The sequence below is a fragment of the Oenanthe melanoleuca genome, chromosome 6 (assembly GCF_029582105.1).
Source record: "Oenanthe melanoleuca isolate GR-GAL-2019-014 chromosome 6, OMel1.0, whole genome shotgun sequence".
NCBI classification, from domain to species: domain Eukaryota; kingdom Metazoa; phylum Chordata; class Aves; order Passeriformes; family Muscicapidae; genus Oenanthe; species Oenanthe melanoleuca.
The window spans coordinates 19,269,875-19,289,322 of record NC_079340.1 but is presented as its reverse complement, the minus strand read 5'-3'; the positions used below and the strand labels follow the sequence as shown (position 1 = coordinate 19,289,322).

The 19,448-nt window shown below is 36.8% G+C and overlaps 1 protein-coding gene across 1 annotated transcript in view; it reads left to right on the top strand.

The window, feature by feature from the left end:
- Positions 1-19,448, top strand: part of PLCE1 (phospholipase C epsilon 1) — a 138,037-nt gene that overhangs the window by 95,512 nt on the left and 23,077 nt on the right. The window contains exons 5-19 of the mRNA XM_056494713.1: positions 686-831; positions 2,581-2,839; positions 3,515-3,723; positions 7,773-8,439; positions 8,929-9,111; positions 9,950-10,067; positions 10,443-10,602; positions 13,731-13,853; positions 13,939-14,075; positions 14,973-15,211; positions 16,193-16,254; positions 16,378-16,543; positions 18,335-18,442; positions 18,835-18,951; positions 19,031-19,189. Of these exons, the coding sequence (XP_056350688.1) occupies positions 686-831; positions 2,581-2,839; positions 3,515-3,723; positions 7,773-8,439; positions 8,929-9,111; positions 9,950-10,067; positions 10,443-10,602; positions 13,731-13,853; positions 13,939-14,075; positions 14,973-15,211; positions 16,193-16,254; positions 16,378-16,543; positions 18,335-18,442; positions 18,835-18,951; positions 19,031-19,189 (2,853 nt within the window). The remainder of the gene's footprint in view (positions 1-685; positions 832-2,580; positions 2,840-3,514; positions 3,724-7,772; positions 8,440-8,928; positions 9,112-9,949; positions 10,068-10,442; positions 10,603-13,730; positions 13,854-13,938; positions 14,076-14,972; positions 15,212-16,192; positions 16,255-16,377; positions 16,544-18,334; positions 18,443-18,834; positions 18,952-19,030; positions 19,190-19,448) is intronic.

Sequence of the window (19,448 nt, the reverse complement as noted above, 5' to 3'; positions counted from 1 at the left end):
TTTTTTATTTGTTTAAATACATAAAGAATCATGTACTAAGTTGATTTCTGATTCCAGCATTAATTAATTCCCAAAGAGAAGTTGGAAGTGTGGGCACACTTTGGAAGATGGGATTTCTTTTTATTTAATTCATTTGTGATCTTGCAAACAGGTAATGGAAGTTATCTGAAATGTTTGATGCATACAGGGATTAGCACAATTGTGCATTTAATGTGTCTAATTTTATGAAATTAACCAAAACAAAAAAAAAAATTCCAATTTATCAACTTTCATGGTTCATTTTGTTAGCAAGAATTTATGCACTGTGGGACTGATATCTATAAGCCATGTTAATGAGAATTTATACTGCAGATCTCTCCAGCAGCTTTAGAAATCAGCCCTAGCTGAAGCCATCCATTTTCTTCTGTGGCATCTGTGCATATTCAGAATATCTCACATTAAGAGGCAGTAGTTTCTTGTTTAATAAAAGTTCTTCTAAACTGGTTATTGATTTAACTGTTGTAATGTGAATATGTCACTGTGTTTGCAATGCATATGTGATTTGGCTGTGAGTGTGTAAGTGGAATTTTTACTGATATCCTCTTGATGGAAGAAATCAAACAAACCGACATTATCTGGCAAGTATGCATGAGTGCTCCAAGTGGCATTGCTTTAGCTGACCATACTGTCTGTTTGGTTTTACAAGGTGAGCTCCTGGGTTACCTGGCTGATCCTGACTGCAGGTTCTATGGAAGAGAAACGGGAAGTCTTCTCATACTTAGTTCATGTGGCAAAATGCTGCTGGAATATGGGCAACTACAATGCTGTAATGGAATTCCTGGCAGGGCTAAGGTACTGGCAACTCTTTTTTTTTAAATGGCTTTTCAGTGATAGATTACATTGCAGCTTCTGTTAAGCAGATGTCTCTGGAGAACAATGAAACTAAACAAAAATCCATGCTAAGCCACATCATCTCATGCTGTGACTTTCTAGTAATCCCTTTTGGAAAAATGAAGCATGCTAACCCTTTCTTTTTTTCTCAAAATGCTCTGAAGACTCCATCAGTTTTCCTAGTGCATGCTGAATATCTTGCATTAGAAAACTTTTTTTTTTTTAAAACAGAAATTTTTTAAAATATAAAAAGAAAATGGGAAAGCAGTTATGGTTTATCTAATGAGCTATGACTACTGTAACTGGAGTCTCCAGAACATAAGTGAAACAGATTCATGGTGATGCTCTAAAAGGATCAGTCTTAACTGTGTGAAAGAAGCTACCCCAAAATGACAAAAAAAATCCCATCAAAACCAAACAGCCAAACCTGGTTTTTAACCCCTCTGATTTACTTATGCAGACCAATGTTGGGATCTCATTCTGTCATGGTCTTATGTAGAAGGATCTGCATTATCTCAAGAGAAAAGGGGCTCAAAGAAAACTCACTTTGTGCTTTCCTCTGGAATGACAGGTTCATGTAGGGCCAGGGGAGCAGGAAAGCAGTGCCTTAGCACTGGCAGTTCAGAGAGCAGCAAATGGGACTGAACAGGGAAGAGTTAAGATCAAATTTCCCATCTCTTGGCTTTAGCCCTCCTTTTATAACATGTTTGTGTAACAAAGCTCTGAAGTGTTTGCATTGATGTTCTTTGTGGTTTAGTAAGGATGTCATTGAGCTATTTGTTTATGGTTTTGGTATATAAAGCTCTTTTGGAGCACTCATAGGCATGGGAAGTATATTTCAGAAGAATACATCCACAATCTCTAAGTTATGGGGGAAAACTCAAAGCCAATTAAGGGCTTAATTTTGTCTCTAATGTATCTGCACAGCACAAGAGATAAAGGAGAGTAAAGCTGGTGCTGATGGGCATTTCCAGGACAGGGATGGAAAGTGGGGTTAAGGGCAGTCTACTGTGAGTGTATTTTTGGATCTTTTGGTATGTCTGAGGCCAGGGGTGGGAAGAAAGGCCACATGATTACATAGATCAGCTCAGAAGGTAAGAGAACTCCCAGAGGTGCTCGCAGTCCTTGGAGCTATTTCTGTTGGAAATCAGAATTTCGTTTCAGCCAGAGCTCTGCACTGGCGCCTCAGAGCTTGAACATGGTCCTGACTTCCTTATTTCTATGAAAATAAATAATATATTTTGTGAGCAAATTGGGGAAGAAATCAATGTAAATTTTTTAAAATAAATGTAATTAAAATCCCCCAACTTTTATGGATTGTGCATAATACAGCTGAAGGAATTTGTAACTCTGGTTTATCTTTATGTTGTTTCCTTAATCATTTCTAATTTCTTTTTGGGCCTTAGAAATTTTAGGCAATGACACAATAAAAATGTTAGAAAGCCTGCTGATATGTTTTGTGCAGCTGGTTTTTTATTAAAATGTTACATACTGCTCCAGTAGATCAGACTGATAATTTCTCATTTTAATTTTTGTTCTTTGATAGTTTAATGGGGGGAATTTTCATTAAAATGATGACCGTGATTTCATTAATTCATTCATTTCTGAGGAGTTGTAATTTCCTCTATTACATATATGCTGCAGGTGTTGAACTTGAAGGTAAATTGTTTAAATTTTTAAAATAGATGTTGTGATCTCTTCTTGCAATAGGTCAAGAAAAGTTTTAAAAATGTGGCAATTCATGGACCAGTCTGATATTGAAACTATGCGAAGTCTAAAGGATGCTATGGCACAGCATGAGTCATCATCTGAATACAGGAAGGTGGTCAACCGAGCGCTCAATATTCCAGGCTGCAAAGTTGTTCCTTTCTGTGGTGTATTTTTAAAAGAGCTCTGTGAAGTTTTGGATGGGGCATCAAGCCTCATCAGACTCTGTCCACGATATAACTCCCAGGATGAAACGCTAGAGGTAAATGAGACGAATATTCTCAAATGTTATGTTATTAGCCAGTGCTTTATTTTATATAGTCTTACACAAAGGCATCATCTAATCAAAGTTTGCTAAACTAGGCTGTTATGAGACTGGTCAGTTACATGGACCTCAATTTAATTCCCATAGTTCCTTAGTAATTTTGATGTGGTTGTTTCTGCCTAGTTCATTATCAAAGTACTGAGAAATCAGCATTTGTAACAAAGGATCTTGTTTCTGCATTGGATTAAGTATGTAAAGCCTGAAATGTATAATTATTTTCTGCTAAATACTCTGACCTTTCACTTAATTCATTGGGAATTTTTCAGTTCCTTAAAAACAGAATTTAGAAGCCCAGCAGGTCAAGCTTTTCCTCTATGGAAAGAAACAATTATTTTGAGTTTTTATTATCGTAGTTTTAAAATTAAAATGCCCCTGATAGATGAAAAGTAAAGACAGAGGCTTTTAAAAAGTTTTCAGGAGTTACTTTAACTTGTGTTACTTGATTCATGAAATTATTTGGTCTGTTTTGGGTTGCAAGTAGGTACAAAATACCATGGGAAGCAAGTATGAAATATGCAATAAATATTCTTAATAGTAAAAATTTCTGCAGTGAGAAGTAGATGACACAATGTTATATTTGTAACTATGCTAATCTTTTTGATATCTCTGTAGTTTGTTTCAGATTACACTGGACAAGATAATTTCTTACAACGAGTAGGTCAAGATGGTTTAAATAATCCAGAAAAAGAATCAACAACAAACAATATCTTTCAAACTATTCGGAGCTGCAATCGCAGTTTGGAGTCTGAAGATGGTGAAGATAATGTCAGTGAAGGGAGTGATTCAAGGAAAAACTCTCTGAAGGACAAAACCAGGTTCCAGTAGGTCTCATTTTATTTACTATCATTACATGTAAATATCATGGGTTTAGTCTTTGCTTTTCTTTTACCAAGAAATAAGAGCAACTTTAACATCTTGCCTTGTATTTATCCATTTCCAATTCAGAACTTTTCTCCCCTGATACTCAACTGCTTGGAAACTCTCTGTATAGCTATGTTTTCCCTCATGATGTAATTACTTCCTCTCATGATAAGGGTAAATCCTTTTTGTCTTACACAGAGAGCTTTAAAAATCCACAGTTACAATTACAATTTTGATCTCTAGGGACAGGAATAGCACCAGGACATATTTGTTATCAGAGCTCAGAACATTATATTCTGCATGCTCAGGCAGTGTTCTGGCTCCTTCAAAAAAAGATTATTTATTATCCTTCAAAAGACTTCTTCTTTTAAGGGCATGTAGTTGGAGGGGTTTCAGTTTTGTCCAGAAAATATTCATGTGTGAGTACACATTTTGAGTTTTCAGGTTTCTGTAGTCCTGCTATTTTGCACAGAAGTTTACTTCATTGTGCCCTGTGTAAAAAAAGTGTTCAGTAATCTGATTTCACTTTGAAGACCATTCTTGAAGACTCTACCAGTCACCAGCAGGAAATACAGCAAATGCAAAGTTTAGGACATCACATGATGTAGAATGTTGCTTTGCAGAGAAGTTTCATTGGGAAGCCCTTGTAGACATAGGTGGGTTCCACTGAGTAACTGTGTTAGACTAACTTTAAATTAAGTAACAGAACTGTACTGCTCTGAGGTGAAGCACTGTAAAATTATGTGAGGGCTTGCATAAAAAAAAAAAAAAACATGCTTAAGGCACTGCTTGAGTTATTTAACTGATAAGGTGTGTCAGAAATATCAATGTGTTCAGAACTATCCAACTTATTTCAGCTGTTAAACATAAAATCTAATAAGTGACTGCCTGAGAGGCAGCTACTATCTTCCTGTTTAAAATGTATTTATTTCATTAACATGTAATTCTAAATTTCATTTCAAATAAATAACCATTATTTCCTGAAAGAATGGTTTCTAATAGAATTATTCACATCTGGCTTTAGTTGCTTCTGGGAAGTGGTGCACTAGATTAAGCCAAGAAAGACAGACCCACTTCTCTGCCCACATATGTTATCTCTTGACTTACTTCAGTCCTAATACTATCTTCCAGGAATTATTTTTTGTTAATTAATATGTTTTAAAATCAACTTGCAAATCACAGTTCAAATTACGAATAAGCTGGCATATAAACATTTCACTTGCATGAACAGAAATCAAACTGAGTTCCTTTTTTTAAGTGTTTATGAAATAATTTCTTAGTGAATTACTTATGCTTTATTCATAAATATAATCTACTAAGTTGCATTCTAACCTAAAGTAGGAATTCAGTTTTTTAAAAAGCCCAGTGTGAATCTGAAATGAAAATTTAAAATTTAAGTGAACAAAACTATGGATAGGTAATTAAAGTTATGTTTCCTGGTTCAGACTACTAACTACTCAGTTATGAGTATCTGATGCAGTAAATATTGATTTTAACAGTAAAATGCTTGTAGGAGAATACTCTGAAAGTGTCTCACAGGCTTTGGAAATTCCTTATTCACTTGCCATGTCTTTCCTGGGCATGCAGAGAGCTGGGTGAGGCACAGGAGCAAATTGCTACAGAGGCCAAAGGACCATGTTGTTGTATTTGTATGGAGGCTGTGTTTGATTTATTTTTATTGCTATGAACAGCTAAAAGATTCTAAGGAAGAAATTTAGTTCTCTTTCTTGTGGCACCTGTCATATTTGCATACAGTATTATAAAATCCAAATTACATCATAATTATGTGTTATCTGATAATTACAGTATTGTGGTCATAAAGGCAGAAAAATACACTGTGTAACATGTTTCTCATTAGTTTATAATTGTAAGAAAGATTTTCAATTAGTTTTTCTTTTGATGATTTGGATTAGTATTGTGGGACATGAATGCACCAAAGCTGGTAGGTTAATTTGATTTGAAGAAAATGAAAGGCATCTAATAGAATCAGTGGGCAGTGGGTATAATTACTTTCCTAGTTGCGTTAGCAAATAAGCTCTATCACTTTGTAGTCAGTGACCCATCTAATTGCCCTGGATTTCTGTACATGCCAGATAAATATCAAACATTAATCTTTCTTAGAACTATATTCTGACAATTAATAATTTTTTTAAAAATAAAGGTAGGTAGGAAAATGAAAAAAAAATTGAAATAGAGTTTTTATGGAGTTGTTAATTGTTGAGTGATTTATGAAGATACTCTTAACTTTGAATCGTTGCTTCATTAGCCTGATCTTATCTTCACTTTTAAGCTTTTCCAATTACAGTAAATAACATATAAAATAAAGGAGAAAACCTCTTTTTTTTTTTTTTTTTTTTTTCTTTTTGTATACCTTGCAATTTTTTCCTCTAAACTGCAATCTGTGTCACTGTTTCCTTTACCTTTTCATTTCCTCACCTCTCAGGGCAGCACATGTAAAGAAAGCCCCTGGTCCAGCCCGGGCTCTGTAAGTGCTCTCAGTAATTGGCAGTGGTGTCGCTTTTGGCAGCTCGTGTCAGAGGCTCCATTTCTGTGTGTGGTTATGTGTGTGTGCTGGCTTACTGCTTCTTGTACGTTGTAGTCTGCAGTGTGCAACAAGGCATGAACAGAGCTCTGCCATTTCTGTCTCTGCTATAACAGACTCCTCCAGCCACAGCTGGTCTCCAAATACATTTTATAGCATTTTTACAGAGACTTGTTTGATTGTTTTGAGGTCATAGGGGAGAAAGAGCTGTTTCAGTTGTTTGCTTCATTTTAAAATGTTAATTTTATATAATACAGGTAAATATCTCAATTTATGTGTCTGACATAAAATTTATGTCAGCTCAGTTAAAATTCATGACCTTTATTTGTAGGAATATTTCTTAAAGGAACAAAGCTACACTTAAGACTGATGCAGTTATTTTGTCAGTCTCTTCACCAGAAGCAGTAAAACCTCAACATATTTGCCACTTTTTCATAAATTTGGTGAAGAGACAGAGATCTCACCAATTAATAAATTTGTAGAGGAATCATTGCTGTATGGAATAAGGGAAAAATACAGATTAATTTGTCGTGCAGGTAGAGGAGAGTTTGAGGAAAAGCTGTTGGTCATCTGTGCTGTTTGGCACTGGGGGAGATGGTTTATGGGACTTGGAAACACAACATGAGTCATCTTTGGCTTAGTTGGTAGGTAAAGGGCAGGAACTGGGAGTACTGTGATGATAGGAAGGGGAAGCAAAGAGAGTATTAGGACAAGATATCTTGAAGGATATGTAGAGAAAGATGGTTTGGATTTTATTGCCTGGATATCCTTAGGAAAATGTGCTTCATTAGGTCTGTTATACACAGAACAGTGTGTCCTTTTATGTTCACTGAAGTACCCAAATATTGAACATTTGTGCATTCATACACTTTAGAAGCTTCTGCAGGGAAGACATTCCATTTAAACTACCTCTTCCATTAGCTCAGTATTGTTGCTCTGTGTCTACTGTTTCTAATTCTGGCAAAATATTTCAGAAATTTTAGTTGCTGCATACAATTTTATGTTAATGTTTTCCTTAGTAAAATAAAATTTCATATGGAAAGTATCTGATAAAATTCTTAGTGCAGTCTTATGAGGAAGGTATGTATTTTACCCGGTATTTTCCACATATGGCACTTTATATTTCAGCTGAAGCAATCTTACACAGCCGATTTAGAAATTGGAATTACTTGGCTTTAAGAACCAATCAGACACTTTTTATTATTAATGCAAAGTTTGGAAAGTTCTAGGAAAACATAATCATACTGTTTCAGGACTTACAAGTAATTGTAGCAGCATGTCTTAATTGATGCAAAATTGCAATAACAGAAATTGTAATACTTCAAAAACTACACTAGTTCCTGTAAGTCCCAATATAGTGATTGTAGTATTCCATTTATTTGAACTACAGCAGAAAAAATATTCATCAAGCATAGAATCAGCACATGTATCACTAAATATAAATCTCTCATCTTTGTTCACATGCAGATTTCTCATTGGAGATCTTTCAGATTCTGAAAGTGACATATTTGAGCAGTTGAAAGAATGGGACACAAGTTCAACAGAAGAGCAACAAAAGGCTTTCTGCCATGGGATAGAACTCATTCCCTGGTACGTGTTGTCCATCAGGGCTGATGTCCATCAGTTCATGCAACAAGGGGCAACCGTCATTCATTATGACCAGGAGACACATCTCTCAGCTCGCTGCTTTCTTCAGCTCCAGCCTGACAATAGTACTTTGACTTGGACAAAACCCACAACAGTTTGCCCTGCAAATGCTAGGGCAAAGCTGAGTGTGCTGGGCAATACTGCTGAGCTTGGTAAATACCAGTTTCTTGGTAATACTGGGCTGGTGGAAGGCTTTTTGGACTTGTTTTCAGCCAAGGCTGTATATATGGGACACTCGGGCATTGATATGCACACTGTGTGTGTTCAGAATAAACTTTGCAATATGTCCCTTGAAGAAAATGGTATAACACTCCTTTATGGACTTCAGACTACTGATAATAAGTTACTGCACTTTGTTGCTCCAAAATACACTGCCAGAATGCTGTATGATGGATTGCTGGAATTGACTAAAGCTGTAAGAAAAATGAGGAGATTCCCTGATCAAAGACTACAATGGCTACGGAAACAGTATGTCAGCCTTTACCAGGTAAAAGATGCTGTGATTCTCTATAAAAAAGTTCAAAGATGTCAAGAGCTTAATGTAATGCAATTAGTTTCTATCATAAGTAAGATTAGATTAAAGATTAACACTAAATCTCCAATTTTGTAACATGGCTTAAGCAGCAAGATCTCCACACAAGGTTATGTCAAACCTTGCAACTTTTAAATACACTGAGGTTGAATTTTTTTTTCTTACAAAGCTCTTCATTTATTTGGAGTTTTGGAATAAGTATTTTATTAAGGAAAAAAGCAAGGACTGTACTTTAAAAGGGCACTAAAATAATGAGGATAGGGCTCAAAAGGGCCAAAAACATCCCCAAAGCAGCAAACAAAATTGCCCTGGGGAATTCACTCAGTAATCAAATTTTGCCTCCTCTTGATGTTTCTTTCATTGCTTCCTCAGAGATGTCTATATTATTGCTTTAGAAATGTGCCCTTATTCTCCTTGTTTTGTTAACACTGAGAATCTTTGTAGGAGGATGGAAGGTTTGAAGGCCCAACCTTGGCTCAGGCTGTTGAGCTGTTCGGAGGCAGACGATGGAGTGCAAGAAGCACAGGCACAGGATCTCTCACCAAAACCACTGAGAAACCCAATGTGCAGAGAAACAACACCCTGGGAATTAGCACAGCTAAGAAAAAGAAGAAAGTACTCATCAGGGTAGAATGTTTTGTTATTCTTGTGTTTTGTTTCCTTCTTCAGTCACTGTGTAGCTGTGCTCTGAACCAGAGAAAAGAAGTTAGATAATGATTTTAAAACTTCATTGTAGTTTCAGATTTGAGAATTATTGTTTTCCAATAGTTTGTTCTTTTCTCTTGCTTGCAGCATTGTTAGAACATATAGATATTAGCAGAATGGGACAGAATCTTCTTGCCACCTTAAGGTGCTACCTCATTATAAAGATAAAATACTGGCGATGATAAAAATCCTAACATGCAAAGTGGTGTCTGGAGGGTGGTATAATTTTTTGTAATCCTTTTTGTTTTCATGTTTTGAAAAACAGTAACATAGTTATTCCACATTGCTTTAGCACCCTTTTTAACTTGTATAGGTGATGGAAACGTGACCTAGTCTAGCAGTCTTCTCTTTTTTCCTGGACAAAATTGCTTCCAACAGTTGGCAGGAGAGAGGAAAATGCAGAACTAGCACCTCTATGCTACATTTTTAGTGGGCAGGTAGAAAGATTCTCACATGACAAGATCCATCCTCTTTAGGGCTCCAGTGTACCAGTGAAATAGTGTAAAACCAGCTGCAACATTCTAGAGAGGCACAATCATTGTCATCTTCTGATGTGTGATGTCAAACTGAGGTAACACCTAATGGTCCCACACTTGACTGTGTATCTGTTTAAGTTGTCTCTTTTCTACTGGGATTGGCCTCACAGGAGTCTGTTTCATAAGGAACAGTTGATTTATCTCATGGTTTTGTTACAGGTTGTACTGAAATGAAGTGGAAAGAGTGGGTTTGAGATGTTTATTATGGTGCTCATTATTTCTAGGGTGAAAGTGGTGAGGCCACTGATGATGAAATGGCGACTCGGAAGGCAAAAAGCTGTAAGGAATATCGTAATAGAAGTGGTTCAGATCCTCAAGATATTGATGAACAAGAAGAACCAGGTAAATATATTGCCTTGGTGCTTAAAAGTCTATCAGGCTCAAAGCCTTTTTATGCAGACATTTTTGTAGTGTTAAAAATAACATTGTAAAGCTACTTTTGCATTTGAAATTCCAAATCTGTGAACCCTGAAATTAATTTCTTTAGTGGTTCATGCTGTTCTTTCATTTAGTTTCAGTAGCATTCCCTTTCTATTCAGATAAAATACATTTGTAAGTGTTATTCAAGACGTACTTTTTTGACTGTTTTGGGACAAAACTAGAATCCTCTAGTGTCTTACTATGTTTTAATGAATTTTCATATAGATCTCCTGGACAGGAGCATTTTTATTGAGCCATATGTTGTAATTGTGATGAAAACTTTTGTTTTCTCCTTAGATCAAAATATTATTATTAATGCTTCTCCATCTAACAACTTGCCATCAAGAAGAGCTCACTCTCTGACAGCATCTGGATCTCCCAGCTTAGGAGCTACATCATCTTCACCAGCAAGACCAGTCTCCTCTCCTGTAATATCATCAAGCAAAAGTCAGTCTAGGTAAGGGCAAAATCCATGCTTTGATTTAAAAAGAAAAGAAGCTGTTATTACTTATTTATTATCAAATGTGGGTTTGTGCCAAACTGGCAAAATCTGATGAAAACAGTGCCAGAAATGTCATTAGCCTTTTTGTAGGCATCTAAAGCACATTGTAGAACAACACAAGATATTTAAACTGAAATGCCACGAATCTGAGGATGGCTTTGTAGCAAGTCCCTGAGCAGCATGTTTCAGTTTATATCTGTTACAGAAGCAGATTGGAATGCTGTTCCAAAACTGCACAAATAAAGAGTTTAACTCTTTCTCCAGATCTTCTCCAAAACATAGTTATAGACATTCTCTGTATAGTGAAAATCAACAGAAATGTTACAGATGTGTGAACTGAAGTTCTGAGGTTTCTCAGCACAAATAATTTCTACCTGGGGGAATAATAACTTTTGCTGACATTGCTGGTGATGACTGCAGTACTGTCATGGGAATTGGAGGAACCAATTTGGAATCTTTCTCTTACAGGCCTCTGTTTCTTGAGCATTTATGCTTTTTGTGCTACTTAGGCAGTGTAGGTTATGCTGGTGCATTATGTGCAGTCACATTGTTCACTATTATATTAATTCTATAAATAATAATGGTGATGGTAGTAGTAATTACAGTATTAATAATATGTCAGGAATGTGGACAGTACCTTATGACATACAAGAAGACAGTGTCAACAGAGGCTTTCCAGTGCCTTTTTGGAGAAGGAATGCTGAAATATCGTTATGAGTATGAATCTTGGGGATTCCAGGAGAGCAGCAGTAAACAATGGGGGAGATTACTGCTGCTGATAGAACATTTGAAGAGAGGTCTTGTGCAATGGCTCCTGTTGTGTATTTCTTGGGAATTGTATTTATACTTAAAATAGTTGGATTTGGCAACAGGTGTGAGTAGTAGAGCCATCTGTGAATGTGTGGTTGGTTGGGTTGACACTGCTTTGTGAGCCTCTGTGTCATTTTTTGTTTTTCACTGTCACTCACAAACTTGGATTTGTCTTGGTAAGCAATTTTTTTTTTTTGTAAGGGTAAGAACAACTTTCTTTTACATTGAACTGAAGAAATATTGCTTTACTATCTCTGGAAAATGATTCTGTGTTTTGCATATCTGCTTTTTGCTTTTATGCCAAAATAGTTGTTGTCTCTAAATGAAATTAAAAGGCATCAATGGAGAACTCACATTCCCTGGAAAAGGACAGGGAAACCCTCTCAGGACTGGGTTTCTGCATGGATCTGGGTGTAGCTAACCCTCAGTTATCACAGGTTTTCCCTGGCAAAGTTATCTGGCACCTCCACAGCATCACTTTGCAGAGCAGTCCCAAATTTGCTCTGACCCTTCTTGCTGGAACTTGTTCAGGATGTAGTTTATGGCTGTTTCATCTATCCTGAGAAGTCTTCCTCAGAACAGATTTACGTGTTTTGCCCATTATCTTGGCCCAGTTTTCATGTGCCACTAAGAAATTCAGAGCACTGGAAAGAGATTTGTTCTGAACACAGGTAGCTTGCAGCTGCTTTTGTCATTTCTGCAAAGCAGATGGACATCCAAAGAATTTCCAAGTTACTTAGAAATCTAATGCCACTTGTAAGGTGGAGGAGGCAGGAGGATGGTTGAAAAGGCCACTGGGACACAGAGCACAGTGTATGGAAACTAGAGATGGGGGCTTTTCTGGAAAGGGAGAGTAAACCTCCTTTCTCATTAACTGTCTACAGGTGTAATCCAGACTGGATTGCAATTTTGGTTGTTGGTGATGGTGGAGTTTTCTTGGGGTTTTTGGCTTTTTTTCTTGAAAAACTTTTGTTTGTATTTATTTTCCATTACTCTGGAAGATAATCTTTTGTGATCAAATTGAGTGAAATGCTGAGCATTTTCCTCTGCTCTTGGTCTCTTATTTGGTACTCTGCAGTTTCGATATGTTTTCTGGAATCTAGAGACTTTCCTCATCATGGTTTATTTTTCCTGTCTGATAAAAATGCTAGGAATTATTTTAGCTAAAAAAAGTTACATGCAGTATGTCAGTACTTGCCATAGTGATGTCAAACAAATTGAACACTATCAACTGAAGTAAATGATATTTTTTAATACTTTTAAATCATATTTTGTTTTCAATTGCATGCATCCACCCCATGCCAGGAGTAAACTCAGGAATCTGGTCCAGCATATTTGTGTAGAAAGTCACCTGCTTGCAGGCATGTCTTTAGGAACACTGGACAACAAGCTGGTCCTGTTTTTCCATCACAGCTGTCGGAACTATTTGTACTGAACCTGATGGCAAAATTCATAGAAGAGTGGATGTGTGTATTTGAACATTACAGAGCAATAAAATCTGACATGTGGTCTGATATTTTGAAGGAAATACTGTAACTAGTGCACTTAATTATGGTTTAAACTACGTAGTTCTTGAATTTTTTTTTTGTTGCTTAGATCCTGCCCTTTTTAGGGTGCTACTGCTGGCAGATCTCATTCCTCTGTATTCATTGGTGTTTAGGCCCTGGAAGGGGCTCAAGAGCTTGGCCCCTTATTGCAAGTTACTCCATGTAGTTCACTAAGGACTTGTTCATACTGCTCAAGTCAGGGCCTAACTGTACTTAGTAGTGTAAACCCTCTAGAAGCCTGAACATTTTGGAATGTGACTTTTGGAAATGTGCTGGTTCTACTTTAAAAACCTTGTTCAGCTGCACAACCTAGATTAATGATTGCAGTTACAGAAAAATCTGTTTTATTATTCCATCTTCAATAAACCTTATACACAGCCTGCATTACAAGAATACTGGCATTGTTTTCTTTAAAGGCAAAAGAAGTGCTTTTGTTTGTGCCATGTGCATCAGGCCTTTTTCCACATGAAAATTTTAAATTTCATAATATGCATTATTAATTCTGATAAAGTTTGCGGTTGTCTTGAAGAAAAAAAATAGCTGCTATAAAGCAAGAAGGTAAAAAAGAATCATTATGCATCTTGTAAGATGGTGCTTTATTTCCTTCTTCCAGATATTGATAATAAATGCATTAAGGAGAGCACAAATAAACTGTTAATACACATAATATTTCAATTAAATAGAAGTTTAATGTAACTAAACTACAGCAGTCTTTTTTTATTTCAGCACATGGAGCAGCAGTAGCTGGCATGGCCGTGTCAAAGGAGGAATGAAGGGATTTCAGAACTTCATGGTGTCTGATAGTAACATGACTTTTGTGGAATTTGTAGAGCTCTTCAAATCTTTCAGGTAAAAGATGCTTTTTTTCTGTACTAATTTCATTCATTCAAGTTTATGAAAGAGCAAAAATTGAACTTTTCTGCTCTTTTTGCAGTGTCCGTAGCCGCAAGGATCTGAAAGACCTTTTTGATGTTTATGCTGTGCCTTGCAATCGGTCTGGCTTAGAGCCTGCTCCACTTTATACTAATTTGAAGATTGATGAAAATAGCAGTGGATTCCAGCCTGATTTAGGTTTGTTAAAGAGAAAAATGCAGCTATTAGACTGCTGAGCAACTTCAGTTATTTGCCGTAATAAAATGTGTCTCAGTCAGTCCCATTATCAGTTACAAGTTTAAGCAGGGGACTGCTGCCATGCCTCCACTAATGTGTAGTTAGCAGGATGTAAGACAAAAATGAAGGGAAGGAAAAGTATTCCAGCTTTCCATTAGCCAGATATATTTGTAACTGGCAATAGCAGAGGAATAAAACCTGTTGCTGAATGGGCTGAGCCCAGGGATTTGTACAGGTTTGAGCCCTGGAAGGACTAAAACGCTGAGCAAATATAGGGAGGAGAAATGAGGAGGCTGTGCCCTGTGTCCCATTTGGCTGTTTTTTTCTTATCTAGTTTCCTAGTGGATCTGCTTTGTGTGGGATAAAGGGGAAGGAAGCCTCTGTCCCCCTCTACATTCCTCAGTTACCATAATCTTAGTCTGGGACTTTGACTACATGTAAAGAAAACAGTCTTTGTGCCAAGCAGCTTGTGGGGAGGGTGCAGAACAATTGGCATATGAAACTGGAAGGAGATAAAGGGTGATTGAATTGGAAGGGTGTGGGGTTGTACACAGAGAAGGAAATGCTTTGAGGCTGTTTGTGGTGGTGAGAGGGAGCAGGAGAGTCCTGGGTATGTAGTAGGCTGTGGATCCATGTTGAAGGTTCCAGGATTTTGTTCAGAGCAATTGGACACCTGTAGTCCACTCACATGCTTGCTTAATGCTCTCTTTTATTAGTGGATGGTTTTGTTCTAATTTACTGTGTCAGTACTAAAACACCCAGTGAGATACTTGTGCATACTACATTATATTCTATACAGGATATGTAATACACATAATTGTTTAGCTTATACTTTTATTTCCTCATTTTTCTTTTAAGATTTGTTGACTAGAAATGTTTCAGACCTTGGTTTATTCATTAAGAGCAGGCAGCAGCTATCAGACAACCAGAGGCAAATATCTGATGCAATTGCTGCTGCCAGCATTGTAACCAATGGTACTGGAGTTGAAAGCACCTCACTGGGAGTATTTGGAGTAGGAATCCAGCAGCTGAACGACTTCCTAGTGAATTGCCAAGGAGAGCACTGCACCTATGATGAAATCCTCAGTATTATCCAGGTCTGTAATACAAATATCTTGCATTTCCTTTATACTAGAACTCCTGTTACTTCCATTTTCCCCATTAACAATGTGTGCTGTTCAGAACAGCATCTGTGTGGGTATCTCCTTTCACACTGTCTCAACAGTTTACTTTAAATTAAAATTTAATACCATCTTTATTTTGAGCTAGAAAATTGTATGGTTGTCCATAAATATATCCATTTAAAAAATGCAAATGAATAATTTTATTAGCTATGTGTACTTTAGCAGGGAAGGGATGTCACCACTTAGGAAAAGTGTTCATGACAAATATTTTATTTCTCTTTGTCTGGGATCACATTTGATTGAACATAATCTTACTTTGGAACTTTAAAAAGCACTGTTTTCACGTATTTTTGTTCTATTGTAAAAAAAATTTACAGAGCAGACATGGATATTTTATTCCCTTATGTATCATGGCTGAAGATTTTAGAAAATGTGTAGAAAAATTTTTATTCCTCCATAATTAATGTACTCCAAGAAGAAGCCCCTGTTTAGCAATTAACAAAGGCTAACAACAGTATATAACTGTCAACATATAAGACAGAATTGCAGAGTTTAAAAGACTTAAACGAAATTCTAAAGAAACTTCAAGTTGGAGTACCACAACTCTAATTGACATGGTGGTATGTTGTAATTAAGCATACTAGATAGGACACCTGATCATAAATCTTTCTAAATTTCAATTTAATTGCTGTCTCAGGTTTGAACAGGAGGTTGGATTAGGCAATCTCCCCACATCCCTTTCAACCTGAACGGTTCTTTGATTTATGATTTTAGTATGCTTGTGTAGTGATTTGTAAAACACAGTTTGCAGGCACCTGGTTACTTTATCCACAAAAAGACTGTGTTTACGTAGTAACTGTTTAGTGCTATGGGCAGATTATATATAAAAACATGATAAAAACATATTTCCAAGAATTGTAATTATATGTATCTTTGATTTCTTCCTCCTTATAGAAATTTGAACCTAGTGTGAACATGTGCCAGCAGGGGCTGCTATCTTTTGAAGGATTTGCAAGGTAATTACTTTCATGCTATTATATATATATATATATATATATATACACACACATATAGTATTAATTATGACTCACAAAATGCTCAGCACAGCATAAAATTTTCTCACATGTTCTCCCTTCTAGATTTTTGATGGATAAAGACAACTTTGCCTCCAAAAATGATGAATCACAGGAGAATGCTGAGGACTTGCACTTTCCTCTCTCATATTACTACATAGAGTCCTCACACAATACTTACCTTACTGGCCATCAGCTTAAAGGGGAGTCCTCAGTGGAGCTCTACAGCCAGGTATGCAAGATTGGATTGTTGTGTAGCTTTCAACATGAACTTGTTTGTTTTACTGCCAAGTTTGAGGAACATGACCTTTTTGCTTTGAAAATCTAAATGTCCTAAACCCCTGCTTGCAAAATATTGGAAAACATGATGTGTGGGAAAGCTGCCTGTAAGCACAGTTGTGCTCAAATGCCTTTTCTAAGGCAAAAAAATGGGTTTAGTTTGAGATTCATAGCATTTAGACACCAGTCGGTCTGACCCAACCTACTAAAATTAGACTTTCCCACAGGAAAGACTGATCTAATATTTTAGTTCATTCAGATGTCAGAAACACTACTGAAATACTGTACATTGCACTGCAAAGACAAATTTCAAATAGAACTATAACTTCTAAAAACATTACTTCTAGGAATATTCTACAGTTTTTAGACTTTATGCCTTATTGGTGGGGATCAGGGAAGGAACAATTTCTCCCTTGGGCTTTCTGTGTTTGTTTGTATATATATATATATATATTTGTATGTCTGTGCACTTACAAAATGCTGGAGAAAGCATCAAACTTCCTGTCAGTAGTGTTTTCCTTATGCTGAGAGTTACTGACTCACCATTGAGAAAGGACTTATCTGGTGTCCCATGTGCTTCTTCACCTGGGGCTATAGACAGAGAGATGAGGCTGTGTTAGGAAATCCTGAAAAACATGAATGCACTGAGTAAAGCAGTTGCAGAGGTTCCTGTAGCAGCACTGCACAGTGATCTTAGTATTGTGCTGGTAATAGATGGGAAGTGAGATGGAGATCAACTGCCTTAAAGTTTGCATGATTAAGAAAAGCTTCTTCCTGTCCCCCAAGTAGTAGTTGCCAGCTGAAGGGGCACTTTGTTCTGGCTCAGTGTGTCTGGCTCTCACAGAAGTGGTGGAGTGCCAGCTATGGACAAAACTGTCTGAAATCAAATTATTCAGGTTTGGACTAGAAGTAATTTTTTCTTTGTTCATGAATGGTTTTGCTGGAAATGAGTTTGATTGTTGAGATCTTTCTATTGAGTAAAATATTAAATTGTGGTACAGATGATGGGCATGCTAAATACTGATAGCAATAATAAGCTGGACTACCAAAAGATGGGTTAGCTCATCTCTTTCTTCATCCTTCCTCTTTGCTTCTTTCATTATTTTTTCTAGCAATGGCTTCCTAAAATAAATACATGAATAATTTTAAAATTGATAAATGAATTGATGGCTGTAAATAGCTTAATAAGATGCCCTGGCACATTTCCATTTTAACTATCCTCATAGAAGTTTCTTAAGACTTCGTTTTCAGACTATCTTTTATTTATTAAACTAACAATAATAAAAAAGCCCAGCAAACAAACTGCAGGTGCTTTTCTCATAAGCTGTCATGGGAGCAATCTGAAATAAATTGCCATGTTGCTTTATAGCTGTTTTTACAGGTAGAAATATGGGAATGTTTCTCTCTCTCAGAAAATTAAGCTATACATTCAGAACCACCTTCTGCAAACAGATTCTGTGTGTCCTGTACAATACCATAAATTTCAAAGCTTTATGGTAATTCTCCCAAGAACATACATGCTTTGCCTAATTTTCCCATTCTTTTTCAATGGGAAATAAGGAATTCAGTTAGGGAATGCAGTTAGCTGGGAACTGTCCCCTCTGTGGGCCGTTTACTTCACAGGGATTGCTCTTTGCAGCAGTTTTGCTGAATCATTGGGCCTTCATTCATCTCTGCAATGTCTGCCTTCTATTTTGATGCTACTGTGGCTTAGATGTGCTTACACTGTTCAATTGTGTTGTAGGTTCTTTTACAAGGCTGCAGAAGTGTAGAATTGGACTGCTGGGATGGTGATGATGGCATGCCTATCATTTATCATGGGCACACTCTCACTACAAAGATCTCTTTTAAGGTACGCTGGTAATTGCACATAGAAACAAAAAAATGAGAAGTTATTTTTTCTGTAATGAAGGGAAAAAATAATTGGCTAGTAGAAAAACACAGATTCTAATGGGCGAAATTCTAATAGAGTATAGGCTATAGATTATGTCAGAGACTAAATTCTCAGTGGTAAATACGCTTTCAAATTAGTTTCTGTAGTGTGGTTTCCTGTCTTTTTGTTGTTACATAAGTAACAGAAGTAGGTGTTACCACTTGTGTTGTAACAAGATGCCAGCTTGTTTAGCACAAGGTAGCCTCTTGGTTCTTGCAGAGGAAAGCAGGTGTCTCCCCTCTGAGCTAGCAGGAGGCCATCTGAAAGCTGCAGGATGCTGCCATGTCCTTTCAAAGGCTCTCTCTCTGCAGGAGGTGGTTGAAGCCATCGATCGCAACGCGTTCATCACCTCCGACATGCCCGTCATCATCTCCATTGAGAACCACTGCTCGCTGCCCCAGCAGCGCAAGATGGCCGAGATTTTCAAGGTAGCATCAGCGGGGGTGAGTCATCCCAAGCACATGCTGGGGGTTTTCCATAGTACATCACCTGTTCTTGGTATTTCAGAATGTATTTGGAGATAAGTTGGTGACGAAGTTTTTATTTGAGAGTGACTTTTCTGATGATCCCATGCTGCCTTCCCCGGGCCAGCTGAGAAGAAAAATCCTGCTTAAAAACAAGAAGCTGAAAGCCCATCAAACGCCAGTGGATATATTGAAACAAAAGGTAAAGTCCTTCCTTAACAGCAATCAGTGAAACCCAACTCTTGCTAGAAATAGTTCATTTGTGTTTTAAGTTTTTGCTAATCCCATATGTACAGCAGAATAATCTAATGCACGTTCCTACTTGGAAAACTCACAGTGGATTGCAGTGCTTTCAAATAAGTAGACAACACATATAGTAAATTATAGCTACAGCTTAACTAAATTTCAGTGTATATTAATTTTATAAAACTTCATAATATTATGATTAACACCACATGCCC